At 37.6% G+C, this 17,529-nt stretch overlaps 1 protein-coding gene across 1 annotated transcript in view; it reads left to right on the forward strand.

The window, feature by feature from the left end:
* The window catches only part of Spink5 (serine peptidase inhibitor Kazal type 5), a 63,754-nt gene extending 47,630 nt beyond the window's left edge, over positions 1–16,124 (forward strand). The window contains exons 20-31 of the mRNA XM_051163946.1: positions 1,716–1,809; positions 2,916–3,043; positions 4,878–4,950; positions 5,582–5,709; positions 5,873–5,951; positions 9,610–9,737; positions 10,513–10,585; positions 11,327–11,410; positions 11,506–11,633; positions 12,214–12,313; positions 13,001–13,131; positions 15,851–16,124. Coding sequence (XP_051019903.1) covers positions 1,716–1,809; positions 2,916–3,043; positions 4,878–4,950; positions 5,582–5,709; positions 5,873–5,951; positions 9,610–9,737; positions 10,513–10,585; positions 11,327–11,410; positions 11,506–11,633; positions 12,214–12,313; positions 13,001–13,131; positions 15,851–16,109 — 1,405 coding nt within the window. The 3' untranslated portion in view covers positions 16,110–16,124. The remainder of the gene's footprint in view (positions 1–1,715; positions 1,810–2,915; positions 3,044–4,877; positions 4,951–5,581; positions 5,710–5,872; positions 5,952–9,609; positions 9,738–10,512; positions 10,586–11,326; positions 11,411–11,505; positions 11,634–12,213; positions 12,314–13,000; positions 13,132–15,850) is intronic.
* Positions 16,125–17,529: the final 1,405 nt, after the last annotated feature.

A 17,529-nucleotide genomic window follows, 5' to 3' on the forward strand; every position in this document is an offset into this window, starting at 1 on the left:
GCCCATTTTCACTGAGAAAGTTCTATTGCACATCTCAATATATAAAATAAATACACTAAACAAATACTTATAACTATCATAAAGAACTTCAAATAAGACAATTATTTACTATATATTTAATTAGAAAAAAATCATATGAACAAGTGGTATCATTCAGTTGTATATTAAAAATTAAATCTTGGCTGAATATTTCATACTGTAAAACACAAACCATCTTAAATTTTTTAAAAGTTGATTAATATTTTGATGTTTTTAATTATCAATGTAATAATGCAATTTTGCATAAATACATAACATTAAGTGGCATAAGTCAATTCAGAAATGATTGGAAATCCTATGCTAATTTGAAGACAAAATATATTTGAAATTATTTTATGAAATACAAGTCAACAACTGATAGAATAATTTCTACAATCAAACATTCTAATATAATGCAATCAAAAGCTGAACTACTTTGCTTTATCTATACTGAAGGATAACGGGAGGAGATAATTGAAAGTCTTTAGTTCCCATAATTAAGTAATTATCATCCTGTAGAAATATAAAATTTTTAATGTACAGAGAAACAAAACACTTCAGTTTGTAGCCTGTAATGGTTTTGAACCTGAACTGAGATATTGGGCAATTTCCCTATGGCATGGAGTGGCTGACAAGCCGCACAGTGGGAAGTGTACATATTGTGTGTTCAAAACAAATGCTTCAGTGAAGTCCCATGAGGCAATGTGGGCAGTGATGGGGATTTGCTGCATATTTCATTGGGAATTAATTTTTGATCACCACACATTCAGAAGCCTTTGATGTTACCAAAGTTTTTATCACCCACATTCACTTACTTAACCCCTATGGCTCCTGCCTGGATTTAAGGTTAATGAAATACAAAGGAGGGCTTGTTTAAAAAAAAACAGTGCTCATAGGTGGCTTTGGCAATTCAGAGAAGGAGCATCAATTAGAGAAATTTAGGTAGAAATAGACCTGGATGCTACAAGTTGGGTAAGATATATAAATGACATGGCCATAAAGAGAACAGACCCTCATAAGATCTAAATTAAGAAATCTGGGGTATGTAAGGAGCAAACAATTAGAACATAGGAACTTTACTAAGTTTCAATATTAAACCAAGGATTTTTATGTCAGTTCTACGTGTCATAGGAGCTGCAGAAATGTTTCAGTTTGGAGATGAAGTGGTAGAAATATGACCCATTGGGAGAGTCTAATATTCTGAATGCTGCTGGTGTGAGGGGACTGGTATCCAGTGAGGGACAGCTAGAAGAAGAAGGAAAGACACAAGTGGTCCAGGTGAAGGCCAGTGATGATAGAGAAATGTTAAAGAGCAACATCTATGCAAACTGGAAGAAGGAATCCAGTTGAAGTTGATGCCATTGTTTTGTTTTTGAAAAGCAAACAATATATGAGAAAGATTGTGCTTGTTAAAAATGACTGGTTTTTAGTCCACTTGTACATGAAAAGCATTTAAGAAACAAAGCTCAAAGTCTTGATCAAATGTTTAGGAAACACTAAAATTAGCTGGTAGATAAATATATGTTTTGTTTTTTTTCTAAGTATGATAAAAACTTTGCCAAGCATAAGACTCTGCCTATAACATATGTGTTAAATAAACACCAATACATTTTTGTCTAGATTCAATGTTTGATAGATTTATAGAAATGTGTTCTTCCTTTGGTAAACTATTGTTCCTTCCACTCCCTAACTTTCAGTGAGAAAGAAAATGAAGAAAGAAAAAAGAAAGAAGAGGAAAATCAGAGAATCAGTTCAGGTCATGGTTCCAGTGGTGGGAACCAGAAGTCTAAGGTAAGAGTAAACCCTAACTTCTACAGCCAGAGTGAACAGAACTCATTGCCAGTGGGATTGTACCTGAGCATGAGGAAAAGGGAAAGGCAGGGAGCTCTGAGGCCAAACAAATCCTTGAAAGAACTCAGTCTTCCAGTTCAGCTTGTAGGGCAAGGCATTAGCAATTTCTGCTGCTGCGAATTTTTGGCTTCTTTATATTGGAAATAATTAAAGACAGTGAACCTACCCAGTCTCCAGACCCTTTGTTAGCACTCTAGTCCTTTGACAATATCCATTCTTCACTTTCTTTCCCTATTTTTGGTGACTGTGGATGAGGCTAAGTCTTTGATTTATCCTTTCTACCCAGCAAGGCAGGACAGTATAATAAAAGAGAACAGACTATGGAGTCTATACAATTGCCGCCTTACGAATACGGACTTTCCAGCCTTTGAACAAATTACCTCATCTCTCTTACCTTGAGAGAGGAAAATAATTTCGGCATGGTTGAGCACATTTGAAACATTCCACAGCGTTAGCATGACACTATTGCATGGTGTGCAGCACCATTTCACAAGATTCCTGCCACCCCTTCACCTTTCCATGCCCTTGGGGAGACCAAGGCCATCTCTTTCCTCCCAAATTTACTATCGGTGATAAAATCTGTCTTTTCTGTTTTTCCCCTAGCTTCTGCTTTTGGATCATAAATTGTCACTCTTAGGACATAGACATGCTCAGGTTGTCTACCCTCTCCAGATAGTGGAAGCTGCCTTATTCTACCTAAATTTTCAAAAATGGAATGCTATTTGATTGAAGCATTACATATCTGAACAAGCAAAAATGTAGACTTGGTCTTTAGTATACACATTTCTGATCCTTGAATGTGCTATCAGACCTTAGCCACTTTATAATTTCCCTGTATAAATATTTAAACAACAACATTAAAAGCTATGAAAACTGACCCCCCCATAATCAGAATATGGATGAATCTAGCCCTACTCCCTTTCTCTGTGGACAGAACCCTACATGACAAAATATTTGTGAGGGCAAAATGAAAGAGTGTTGCTGATTGCTTCATGAACTTAGTAATAATACCATAGAGTAAGTAACTATGTTTCCTCCCTTTTCAGGATGAATGCGCTCAATATTGGGAAGGCATGAAAAGTGGAGAAATCAGCTGTACTCGGGAGAGTGACCCTGTACGTGGTGCTGACGGGAAACCATACAACAACAAATGTGTCATGTGTAAAGAGCTACTGTAAGTGCTTCTCATAGCAAGTTTGTCTCCTGAACTGGTGGCATATCTCCTTTTCCGTGGCTCCTTCTACAAATATTCTTTTCATTAATTCCAATGGTCTTTCCCCTCTTCTAGTTCCTAAGGAACATAAGCCCAAAGGGGGCATTTAATCAAGTGGCTGATTATCCTGTTTGCCACTATAATTCTGTGACCTCTAAATGTCATCAGGATAGGAAGTTATTCGTTGCTTTTACCTAATGAGATTTAATGATGGCCATTTGGAATAGCTGACCAGTGTTTAAGAGAGATGGTTTAATACCAGGTATATGAAGCATACCTAACTACAGAAACAGGAGTTATTGAGTCTATTTATTTTCCTTTGGTGAATGGTATTAGAGTGTTTCATGGCGTAGTTCAGCCACCGTGATTCATGATGTTAGGGTCAGGAACACAATGATTGCTAGTTCCACTTATGAACTGAGATACTCCTAGGTAGCCCTGAACATTTATGGATGCTTTTAGTTGTGGCATTTAATTGTTATATGATTAGCAAATATGTAATGTCCACCTCCCACCCACAAAGTTCTATTCATTCATTCTTCATGTTTCTGAAGGCTATCTGATGAACTCTCATCCAAGTGTAGGTAGTCTACTAGTGAGAAAATGAAATTGGTATTCTTAAAGGTCTCATGAAGAATGGACTTGTTGGGCTCTCACTACAATCTAGGTCTTCTCTGCACCAGCCTAGAGTTTACTTTGTATTATTATCACTTATTATATAATGTGGATAAAGGATTTGGAGCTGGTTTGACAGTGGCCTTCAAAGACCTTTCTGTCTCTGACTCTCTATTGCTGAGATTATAACTATCTTCTATCAACCTCTGCTTTTGATATGGATGCTGGGAATTTGAACTCTGGTCTACATGTTTGTGAGCTATCTTTCCAGGCAATTGCTAGAAGTTTCTGACTGGAGGTATGACTACTGTTAGAATCTTGCCATGATGTGGCATTATAGGCACCCTCTTTTTTCAACAATTAACTTGGCTAAAAAATTATGATATGACTGTGTTTTTGAATTATTTCTTCATTGCTCTTTTTAAAATGTCGACATTAAGACCTGGGCTGTTGGTGTACTGTTCAGGAAGTTGTTTCCTGTGCCTATGTGTCCCAGGCTCTTCAAACTAAGGCACCAGCCAAGGAGAATATAGGCAGTAAGATTCGAACCCCTACCAAGACCTAGCCGACGAACATGATACTCTCCACCATTGAGTGGAGAGTGAGATCTGACTCTCACACGAACTCTGGTGCCCCTTTTCTGACCATGTTCCCTGGATGGGGAGACCTGGTGGCACTCAGAGGAAGGATAGCTAGTTACCAAGAAGAGACTTGATATTCTAAGAGCATATATAGGGGGAGGAGGTCTCCCTCAGTCACAGACATAGGGGAGGGGAGAAATGGGAGGGAGGGAAGAATGGGAGGAAACAGGGGAAGGGCTAACAATCGAGATGTAATATGAATAAATTAATAAAAATAAAATAAAATAAAAATATCTATTTGGGACCATGCTCTAAGAAATAATATATAAGGATATTTCTTAACCTCAAAATTGTGGGCCATGCATCTGGTATGTTAACAAAGACTGGAGATGAGTTTGGATACTAATTGTGCAGAATGTAACCCAGTGATTTGATAATGTACTTTTTGGTGAGGAGGCTTCTTACCCTGGAATCTTAGTAACAGAACAGGCTGTGGCTTTCAAGGATTGAAGACACCATGAAAGGGAAGGTTCAGAACGCAGGCCCTTTCATCTTTGCATTTGTGCCAACAAGATGCCTATCCACTCCTTCTCTCATAGGCAGAGAGAAATAGAGGAAAAAAACAAAAATTCCGCCTCGAGATCAAATACGACTGGATCAACAACAAAAATGGTAAGTAATTGCCGAGGTTTGGACAGGACTTTCTGGTTTAAATGTGGGGAGGTTGCCTGTGTGAGTAACAGAGCTGATGCTGGGTTTTATGTTGCTGCTATAAAGTTACTACAGACACTGGCTCATAATTATTGCCTACATTCCTAGAGCTCAGAAGTTTTAAATGACCGCACTAAAGCCAAGGTGTTGGTGAAGTTTATGGAAGTTCTAGGTTAGGATGCTTCTTTGCTGTCTCTGGCCTCCAGGAACTACCTGCCTTCGTTGGTCTGTGGCCACCTTTCAGCCAGCACGCTTACTCAAGTCTGATTCTCTATCCTTTTGACATTGATTCCTCTGCTTGAACATGAGCCCTTGTGATTACAATGATTCTTCACCACTACTCCAAAATAATTTCCCCACTTCAAATACAACTGGCTGGTACAGTTAGTTCTGCATTAGCCACAACTGAAAGAGCAACATAGTTACAGACCCCGGAACTTAAGACATGAATGTCCTTATGGCATAGTCCAGCCTACCTCAGCAAGGTTAAGTGGCTCCCAGATTTTTAATTGGAAAAGTTCTGATTTTTCAAACCAAATAAAACACTATATAAACACAGCATTTCTGATTATCTTTCCTTGTTTATTTTTAGGATGTATGTGATCAATTTAGAAGCCAAATGAAAAATGGGAAACTCCTCTGCACACGGGAAAGTGACCCTACCCGGGGTCCCGATGGCAAGACTCATGGCAATAAGTGTGCCATGTGCAAGGAGAAACTGTAAGTGTTATCTGAAACAAGGGTTTGGCTGGGGGTCTATATCGTATCACAATCACACTGCAGCAGTTTGAGCAGAATAGCATCTGTCTTAGAAGTGAGTCCTATGACTAATGAGATGTTTATTTGCTTTAGAACAAATGTTTCTTCTGATCCTTTCTCTCAGGGAAAAAGAGGCTGCTGAAAAGAAGAAGAAAGAGGATGAAGAAAAAAGAAACACAGGGGCAAACAAGAACAATAAGGAGGTAATATGTCAGACACATTAATATGTGAAGCTAGCTGGTTTATGTTATGAAGGGGCAGGTGATGACTTGGGAGCTGGAATGAAATTATCTTTCAGAACACAAGCTTTATATTTTTATTTATTTTTACAGATACATTTATATGATTACACATATATACAATAAACTACCTGTAGCAAGAAAAACCATGACACAATCAGGAATTATATAAATGTATATTCTTAGTATTTTGGCTATTTATATTTGGGAGGCTTGAAGAAAACATGTGTCCTATCTTGGTGCCTTTAAAATTCACATCTTGTTACTATCAGCTTACAACATCTATCTACACCTAAAAATATCTTAACCCTTAAACAATTTAGCTTTATTATAAAACTAAGATACCTGGTCTTCAACTCTATCAGAGACTTGAGGAGGAATAAACTTGATTACCTGGGTATGCAGGGAGTGCAGGTTAGTAGCTTTCCAAATGAGAAGATGACAGAGACAGTTTGCTACCTGAATAGTCACCCAAAACTCTCTAATATGTCGGAGCATCTTTAGCCTTCTGGCCCAATATATCTGAGAGATGTATTTGTGAGACAGGAACTATTAAGGACTTGCTTACCTTGCTTTGGCAGAGTTTTCCCTCAACTTTGCCTGCATCCAAGCTTGCTCGTTTTTTAGGCAGCATCCTGTCTGGAACATGAGCTTTATTAAGAGAGATCCACCCATGGGAGCCATGGTTGGGACATGATGAAGTAGTTGGGTATTCTGAGGAATGAGGCCTCATGTCACAAGCACCATGATAAGACTGTGAATGGGAGAACATTGTAGACATTCTAGAAAACATTAAGAAAGTTAGCATAGAAAGAAAAATCTACATCGGACAATATGGGAGTGATATCCGGCTGAAGGAAGGAGTAAGAAAGAGGCCATGAGATACAGAGAGGTAGAGAGAGCTCTAGGGTTTAGGGAACCTGGCAATATCTCAAATCCAGTTCCAGGAGGGCATCAGAGTTTCTGGTTAGAGTGATGCAGATAAGAGCATTTATGTACAAGTTCTTGTTGTGTATGCATAAGAGACAGCATGCAGAAATAAAGAAGCACATTTTTTTTACAAATTTATTTTGCCTCCGCAATAGATAAAGACTGCAGTAACTCAAGAGAAGGTAGAGACCAGATCTAGCAGCGAAGGAGTGGCCTGATTCTTTAAGGCTGGTCTCTGGTCTCTTAGACTATTAAGACTTAGAGTGATGACTATTTTAAAGACATACGCCCACCCAAAAGTTCATTCTAAAGAGAATTAATTTAACTAATTTTTTGAAATGCCCATTCTCTCTCAAGGCTATGATAGTAAACAAACAAAAAAAAGATACAGCTAGTTCTATTAAGAGCACAGTTTGTCACTCTATGCCCTAAAACAACTCTACTGCAGTTTCTAAATGTCTACAGCACCAGCAACAGTTATCAAAGTGTTGTGACTTATCCACTCAGTGAATTCCATGGGACATTTCAAAAAGCAGTTGGGCCTGGGATACGGGCTGGGCTTGAGGGTGGGGTACGAAAAGGGAAGCCCCAGAAATTTCAATCAGGAAAACATATATTTGGAGCTTGAATGGTAACTTCTCCAGATGTCACTTGACTGCCACCTAGATCTCAGTTTGAGGCTTTGCAAGTAGTGCCCACATTTTCACAATGGCAGCACAGATATTCGCCATTATATAGCACATCGCACCTACCTATGAAATCCACTTATAAAGGCAAAATTGTAATTGGCCATATATATAAAATACTGCTCTTCAGTATGTCAAAAGAGACATATATATGTGTGTGTAGGTGTGGGTGTGTGCAAATCAAAATAAAATTTGAAAACTCTTTCATCTAAACAGTCCAAAAAAAAATCTATATTGTGATTTTGTCTAATTTTTTTGTTTTTTTTTTAATTTTTTTAAATTTATTCTTGTTACATCTCAATGGTTATCTCATCCCTTGTATCCTCCCATTCTTCCCTCCCTCCCATTTTCCCCTTATTCCCCTCCCCTATGACTGTTCCTGAGGGGAATTTCCTCCCCCTGTATATGCACATAGGATATCAAGTCTCTTCTTGGTAACCTGCTATCCTTCCTCGGAGTGCCACATGTACTCTGGTGCCTCATATTTGACCATGTCCCCTGGAGGGGGAGACCTAGTGGCACTCAGAGGAAGGATTTTGTCTAATTCTACAACTAAGAAAAGTTTAAGAGACAGAAGCCACATGCAAACAATATGTAGATTAGGGGATCAAATCCTGAAAGCTGGCACTATGATTTAAAAAAAAAAGGAGTGCTGCTATGTGTGTGTGTACATGTACAACACAAAAAGAAAATAACTCTAGCAACTTCTGGAAATGATGGTTGTGAGACGTTTAATACCATGATAAGATGTTCACTTCCAGAAACAAGTTTAAGAACTCAATGAGTAAAAGATTGTCTGTGGGCAAAAATAAGTAGTCACTGCTAGTAATTTTAAGATAGTGTCTCCAAAAGTCTCTTTGGAGTTAAAAGAAATTCAAGGTAAAATACCATGGGATCAGTTCCTTTGGCACTGTTTTAAGGTTGATTTTTTTAATTGATAGAAAAATTCCAGCTCTTTTTTTTTATATAAGTTAATAACTTTTCCTCTGTCATGTAAAAGCAAAGAAGTGAACAGGAGGAACTGCTCTGATAGTAGGGTCCTGCCACAACTCCATCGTTTACTTTGATTATTTAATATTTCTGAATCTTTTCTAAAATGTAAGATGAGGATAAGGCATGCACATCATATGAGCCAACGTGTAATGCACATGATAAAAAAAATACTTTTTAAAAAGATGTTATTGTGTGGGCAAGCTGGCTCAGAAGGTATGGGCACTTTTCTCCACTCCTGAAACTCTGAATTTGATCCCTGGACTCCACATAGTAGAATAAGAGAACCAATTTCTCTACAGGTCCCCTGATCCACATATGTGCCATGATATGGGTGCCCACACAGATGTACATGAACACACAACCAATACATGCAAAACTCTCCTTGAGGTGAGGAACAGAGCTGTGAGGTTACATGCTTGACTGTTTTGCCAGGGGAATATTTTCAGTTCATTCTGTATTTTTGTTTTTATTTGTTTGCTTGCTTTTTTTTTGTTTGTTTGTTTGTGGTTTTGTTTTCTTTTGGGGACACAGTTTCTTTGTGTAGTCCTGTCTGATCTGGAACTCACTCTGTAGACCAGGTTAGACTCGAACACACAGAGATCGCCTGCCTCTGCCTCCAGAGTGCTGGGATTAAAGGTGTGCACCACCACTGCCTTGCCTCATTCTTTATTTTTGAACTAGACATTTTTACATGTAGAATGGTGAGAACAGTTGGGGACATACAGATTTGAGACACATCTCCTCAGAAAACTTCATACAAATGAGATGAGCTGCCTGGGGCAGCAAGGGAATCCACTGGAGAAGACAAATTCAACAAAGTATCATTAAATCAAAGTCCTCTGAAATCTCATTTTCTCTGTTTTCCTCCAAGTGTTGTGCGGCTGTGCCTAGCCACCGTGTGCTTTCCGCTCGTAAATGTCTAGAGTAAAGCAGTGATGCGCTTCTTCCCCTCTAGCTATCCTGGTGCCTTTGGGTGACAAATGTAGTAATATGTGCCCCTGTCCTCCTGTCAGGATCAATGCCATGAATTCCGGAGCATGCAGCTGGATGGAAGGCTGATCTGCACCAGAGAAAATGATCCCATTCGAGGCCCAGATGGGAAGACGCATGTTAACAAATGTGCCATGTGTCAGAGCATTTTGTAAGTGGAGAGGTTTATCGACAAGTTTGATAAATCATGTTTGTACACCAGAAAAGAATTTCCGTTGTTTAAAAACATGACACTTGCTTTCATACATTATAAGTAAACAGTCTTCATTTGTGAAGAGTACAGCTAGTGTTCATAGCACCTGATAAGAAATTGTTCTTTTAAATGACAAGAAGAATAATCATGACTGGGGCTTCTAAGGTGGGAAATAATCGTAACCCATTTACAAGTCAGTGTCTTGTAGAGGAAAAGCTCAGGCACTGATGAGAGCCCTGCATTTCACAGAACCACACTTCATCTTGCATATGAAATGACCACACATATGGTTTTGGTGGAGAGTCAAAGAGAGAGCATTTTCTAAAATGTTGGTAAACTTTAAAGCATTGTAACTATGTGAAGAACAAACAAACCTGTTAGTTTAAACAGAATGCAGCTATAAACATACCAAAAAGGAGAAATGAAGCTATTGTCTAGAAAAGAGTAAAATAATCATATTCTCTTAAGAAGCAACCCCACTTTAGAATCCTTTGATTCGGGATGATAGTAAGCCAACAGAATCAGGATTTGTTGAGCATGTTGGCACAATAAAATATGAGCATTCCAGCCATCAGAGACGACAGATAAAAATGTATGTCGAGATATTGCTAAGGTTTGACACAGTACTGTTAGATTTGTTAATGTTTTGTATCAGAAAAAATGGTTGGTTAAAGGTAATTCAACATAATCCTAGAAATATTACTCTATTGGTTTTCTTTTTTTAATTCTGCAGTGAGCGAGAAGTTAGTGAAAGAAAAATAAAGGACGAAGAAACCTCAAGTTCCCAGCCTGCAAATGATGCAAAGGTTGTGTTTTAACTAATACCAAAATATTGGCTTTACCACTCATCCTTAGAATATTACCTTTTCCATGTAGTCTTTAATGACCTATAGAAATGATCCTTGAAAGTATAGTCTTCCATGTAGTCTTTAAATAAGAAAGACATTAACATTTCATTTAATTTTTTGTTTTGACAATATAACTTTCTGTCATAATACAAGATATATATATACATAAACATATATATGGGGAGTTAATCCTTTAAATTTTTTCTTATAGAATTCTCCTATAGTGTCTGTCAATTGTTATCTTTCTGCTTCAGAAGATTCACATTTGTAAAAAGCCAGACGACATAGCTTTCTTTACCCCAACTGCATGCTTATCTTTGACACTTTAAATGTGAAACGAGGCTTTGGTTAGCTTGTTGATGTTGACTGTAATGATCCTTTTGTTAGATATCTCAAGCTTTCTGGTCAGCTTGTCTTTGACGTCTTTTCCTGTTTTCTCCAAACAATTTTCTTGGGATCTATGACTCAATGCTATTCATGTATTACAATACTTTTTATCTTTGTTTCTCAAAAGAAGTCAGACATCTTCATTTGGTCATTTCACAATGACCATCACATTTGTAGCAAAGAGTACCTCAAGATTCTCCTTGGCTTAAAAATGTGGAGATGAGAGAGGAGGGATGGTTGGTGGGGGAAATCAGTTGAGATGAGGAGTGTTTATCAAGTCTTTTCTAATGCTTCCCTATCCTTCACAACCAGTGTGGAAATGCTCAAGACCTAGAAGAAGTTGCAAAACCCAGGCAGGCAAGGAGTTCTTTGCTCTCCGTTGCTGTCATAAATGAAGTGAGTACCAGTCCAAAGATATCTCTTAAAGCTGACTTTGAGAAAACCATCAACAAAGGGAAAGCCCTGCTCACCTCCTCTTTCTCGTTTTCCAGGATGAGTGCAGTGAGTTTCGAGATCTTATGACAAATGGCAAACTTTTCTGTACACAAGTGGATGACCCAGTGCGTGGTGCTGATGGAACTGTCTATCTGAACAAATGTCACATGTGCAGGAGTGCACTGTGAGTAAGATCCTCGTGCTCAGAGTTAGCCAGCAGGGAACACACATTCTTACAAATTGCTGATTGAACCTGGGAGTGGTGGTGCATGCCTTTAATCCCAGCACTTGGGAGGCAGAGGCAGGCAGATCACTGTGAGTTTGAGGCCAGCCTGGTCTACAAAAGCAAGTCCAGGACAGCCAAGATAACACAGAGAAACCCTATCTCAAAAAACCAAAAGGAAATTGCTGATTGAATAAATGTACATGCTATAAGTTCAAGGGGATCAAAAATATGGCCAAAGGCAACAAGTTAAAAGAACTCAGGAAGACAACATCAATACTTCTTAGTTTTTCAGAGAATATTTTTTGAGGTACGGGTGGATTATCTGTGTCACTCAGTATCAGTCATATTTGTGTGTTTTTAAAATACATCATTATAAAAAAAAAATAATAAAAAATAAAATAAAATACATCATTATGATCAAATCCACATGAAATGTTCCTTCATCTTTTCCTAGGACTGTCTATCTTTCCATGAGAAGTTACAGAGGTAATCATTGTGAATATCCTTTTTAAATATTATTTTTTCTCTCTTCTTCTAGTGAAAAGGAAGTGTTGGAAAGGTCAGGGTCTGAAGAAGAGTCATCACCCATTAAGTCTACTAAGGAAGAAGGTGGTCCAGAATTTTCCACCGCCTCTCTGGTAAGAAGTTTCTCCCTGGATTTCTCAGGTTGGGTGTTCTTTGTCCTCCAGGGGTTGAGGAGGGGTAGGCATCATAGTTGTTTGATTAGAGTGTCACAGTGAGAACGTTTGTTTGCAAGTCTCTGCCATATGCATAGAAGATGAAGTGACAGAGATAAAGAAGCACACTTTTTACATATTTCTTTTGTCACCACAGCAAATAAAGACCAGAGTAGGTCCTGAGAAGTTAGAGACCAGAGCTAGCAGGGAAGGGATGGCCTGAATCTTTCATACTGGAATCTGATCTCTTAGAATGATCAGTATCTCAAAGCAGCAGGCCCACACAATTGTTCATTGTAAAGGGAGTTCATGTTTTAAAGATGCATATCGTTTCTAGCATGATTATTATTCTAGAACACTTCGTACAACCATGTCCAAGCTTACTAAGCATCATATTGTTAGAGTCCTTCGGCTGCTTCATTCTTGGTTTCATTTTGCACACTGATATCCTTTACTTAAAAGAAGCCAAAGCTAGGAAGTTATGTCCACCGAATATTATAGGAAACAATATGTGCAATTGAATAATGTGTATCACAGTCCTTTTCTTAATCTCAACTCAGATGCAGTTAGGAAAAGCAAAGGTTTTCCAATCCCATGCAACCACTTGAAAGTTCTTAAGCAACTCTGCTCTCTGCTTTACTTGTACAGGACTCTGACATGTGCAAACACTACCGAATATTGCCCAAGATGGGTTATCTTTGCCCAAAGAATTTACAGCCTGTCTGTGGTGATGATGGCCAAACATATGCCAACCCTTGCATGCTCTGTCATGAAAACCTGTGAGTATCCATCCTGCACCATGTCATCTTCCAGTGTGGAAATTTACAACTGTAATGTTTCCTACGATTGTGCACTGATACTAACTACATCTATTTAAAATTTTCTATTAGTCACCAGCCCATCATTCAAACTTTGTGAGTTATCTTTCCTATGTTTAAAACAGAAACCATATAAAAAGGGCCCCTTTAATATAGTTGTTTGTTTCTACTACTTTATACTTTAGAGTAGTAGTAGATGAAAACGGGTAGATGTGAGAGCACAGTGATTGAAGAACAGATAATCCTGTGCAGACGCAGGTAGATTCACGAGAGTTGTAACCATCATCCATCTGGCATAGAGGAGAAGAAAGCAGTTGAGAACTACCATATGTGGGTGTCTCTACCACGTACAATATCTACCAATATCTACAATGACTGTAAGACAGTCATTGGTTTCCCATCATCTCTAAGCCTTTCTCTTGATGGAATTAGTGCAATAGAAAGTATACTAGGATAAATGTCATATATGATGTCTGTTCTTAGCTTTATTGCTGTATGTACATTTAGGACAATTGTCTCATCCCTTGAAGTCTCAATTTCTTCACTGAAGAAATTGGAGACGATTCCTTAGGATGCTAAGTTCACTGGTTACAGAGAACTTTGATATTAAGATGCTGGTGAGGTACAAAGCACTGTTTAATTTTTTCACTGACTGTTTTAGCTTTGTTGATTTTCTTCTCAAATACTGATTTTGCAATAACTTCTCATTGTCCCTGTGCACATCACTGACCTTCTCCCAACCTCCCTGTGACCCACTTTCCTTGGAAGTATAATGACAATGCTTCATAATTAAAAGTGTGAACTATGAAGGTTGCACTTACAGCCATTGTACCTGTACATACAACATGGTGATAAGTCATTTTCCAATCTCATCTTCAAGATTTCATAGCCTGATGTATATTGCTGTTATTGTCTTAGTACATTAGTGAGCCTGACAAAGAGTTAAATGATTCATTAAATGTAATAAAACTCATAAACATTAGGAAATATCTTACCCATACTTTTTCTGGGTCTAAATAATTGGTGATCTCCATACTATACTGTTGTGATCTCCAATGCAGTAATTCTACTACCATTTTTGAGACTAGAAATTCCTTTGATAATATAAAAATGTGGCACAGCCTGTGAATTTAACGTCTATGAGCTTATGAGTATCCTGAATATATCAGTGGACTTTAAATGAGTTCTTAAGGAGTGAATTAACCTTTCCAGGAATTCAGTTACTGTATATACACCATGTCTTTCACCCCTATATACTTCAACTCATTTTATTATAAACCTGAGGAACTCTATCATTGATCTTATTTAATCAAACTTTTCATTAACTATGCCAGGCTACAGTGACCCTCTAATCAAGAAAATTTCATAAACAGAAACTCAAGTAATGGAAGGTTAATGTATCTTGAGGACTAGTCTTCATAGAGAAGACTCAGGCTTTGTTTGTTTGTTTGTTTGTTTGTTATAATGTAAGGCTGAAGGATTTATTTTTACACACAGTTCAAGGTACAGTCCATTATGGTGGGGAAATGAAGGCTTCAAGACATTGGAGCAGCTGGTCAAATCGCACCTATGACCAGGAACAACTAGCAATGGATATATTACTCCTGCTTCTCAGCCCCTGTCTTCACTTACATGGACCAGGATACTAGTCAGGGAATAATGCTAGCTAACTACAGTACATGGGTCTTCATGCATCGATTAAAGTAATCAGGATAATCCCCATAGGCGTCTTCAAGGAAACCAATATTTTCTGAGGAGCTAGATGAAGCTAAAGAGAGCAACTTCAAATTAAATAATGTCCAAAACCAAATTACGCTTCTGTGATAGACAATGAATTCTTCCCCATCACCACAGATGAAAAATGGGTTCTTCCTTTACAATAATTCTTTTTTTTTCCCCCTTCTTAAGTTAAAGGTCTTGAAATTCTCTCAAATATTATTTTCATGTTCTAGAAGTAACCCTGTATTATTGTATTTTGTTCTATTATTTATCCTTAAAGTTATATTATAGATACTTGATCTAGTCAAACTTATCTCTGGGACCTAATTTTCCCAACTACAGAATACAATCATGTGGCTAGTGAGATGGTTCTGCCAGTGAAGGAGCTGGCTGTTTCTGTCTACCTAAAGTCAATCCCCAGCACCCACAGTAAAGCAGCAAAGTGGTTCCCAAAAGTTGTTCATCTGTGCCATGTTCATGAGTTCCAGTGCTCATAAGTCTCTCTCTGCCCCGCCTCTTTCTCTCTCTCTCTCTCTCTCTCTCTCTCTCTCTCTCTCTCTCTCTCTCTCTCTCTCTCTCTCTCTCTCTCTCTCTGTCTCTCTCTCACACACACATACACACAAACACAGAAAGGTACACATAAAATTCTCTCTCTCTCTCTCCCTCTCTCTTTCTCTCTCTTTCTCTTTCTGATGTTAACATTTGTGAAAAAGCTTTAGATTAAGAACCTAGTGACTCTGTCTTGTTAGAAATGTGATGAAATATACTCAGAACTACGAGATAAGTGAGGAGCAGAGGACAAGAGACTAAACCTAGATGGTAGTAACTGAAAAATAGCTCTTTGAATATCCTACACTTTTACACTAATTTCAGTTTGGTTTTGTACTCAAATACTACACACATTTGTTTCTTGCTATATCTGAGTATTTTTCCATCATTGGAACATCTCTCCTTTTTTTAGGATGCGTCAGACTAATACGCACATACGTAGTCAAGGGGAATGTGAAGAGAGCAGCAACCCGGAAGCAGTACCTGTTACCCCACCTGCATCTGTGAGTGCACAGGCTCTTGTGGTTAAGGTGGTGATAGCTGCTTTGGGTCCTGTCTTTGTTCTCCTACACTGGGAAATGGGAATTTGTCTGGCCAGGGTAGTCACACTAGTAGGTCATGTGACTGCGGAATTGACCACATTACTAGCAAGATCATTAAGTAATCATTGAAGCATGTGGTAATAAGCATATACCAATAATAAAATGAAAGGGAGGACAAGAGAGACAGGTGCTAACTGCCAGATTGAAACCATTTGTTTGTAATACTCAAGTCTTTGCATATTACAAAGAATTTAATGGTCCTTGGTGCTTTGTGTTTAAATGCCTAATAAGATATTTGAGCATGCACTATTTGCTTTGGAATTCTCTCTGGAGAATGCCCTTTCCCAGGGTAGATGAGATAGAATTTGATAATATAGAAACATCTAAATCAAAATAAGATAGTCTTGGGTTTGATTTCTGATTTTTTTATGTTTTTCATATAGGATATTTCTAGTGAATCACCTACATTCTCTTAATATCTCAATGAATTATTGAAAACATTTAATATACACCGACTTTAATACATTTGTCACAGTGTCAAAAATTAATGGAGCCTATTATTGTTGTTTTATTATTATTATTATTATTATTATTATTATTATTATTATTATTATTATATTCATCATCATCTGTATCAACCCAAAAGAAGAATTTAAGAGAAATTCTAAAGAATGGACTTAGAAGGAAAAATGTGGACACAGTTACTATTTAATTTGAATAAATTAAATTAGTTTAGCTAATAGTATTTCAAGAAAATCACTTATCAGTATCTAATAAATACTATTTTAATACTGATAGTCACTAGAAATATTAGTTATTATACTCCATTATGTTGTCACAAGAAACTTAGGCAGTAAAAAAATTGATAAATACTCCACTTGATTTGCAAATCTTAATGAACACTTTGTTGCCTGGTGTGGGAAAATACAGGTTGGGTGATGTCTGGTCTCAGATCCTCAACGAAAGGACACAATGTAATTGACTAAGAGCTGGAACCCTCTGTATCCTTCCCATGTGAACTTGCAACTAGTTTAGTGATTCTAGGCCTTAATACACCTGCTTAAGAAAGGATTTAATCTAATTTATTATTGTTTGCTATTGTTTTGCCTACAAATTCTTAGTGGCTTACTTCCTATTTTATTGGAAGAATACACTCTTCTTTTTCTTCATAATCTAACTTAAATACATATCTGAGGACAAAATGATCTCAGTAATTTTCTGAAAGTTCAATTTAATGGAATAAGCTTGGACCACATTTCCCTATAATTCTCATCCTGTGTAGGTGACTTGACAGAACTACTTCTTGTGAAACTTAGCTGTAGATTATACAAAAATAGATTTCTTTAAGTAATAAAGGACTGTGCCAGAGGCATGACCTAACATGTTTATTATCATGAGGGAACACACAATCAATAGCGGAGTTAAGCCATGTTGGGTTTGTGTCCACCTCAATAATTGGTGTATAGTAGGTGCTTAGTTAATAATCATCGCATCATATAGAATGTGAGCATGATTTAATATTGTTAGGCTGTGGCATAGTTAATCAATT

The sequence above is a fragment of the Acomys russatus genome, chromosome 20 (genome assembly GCF_903995435.1).
Source record: "Acomys russatus chromosome 20, mAcoRus1.1, whole genome shotgun sequence".
Lineage (NCBI taxonomy): Eukaryota > Metazoa > Chordata > Mammalia > Rodentia > Muridae > Acomys > Acomys russatus.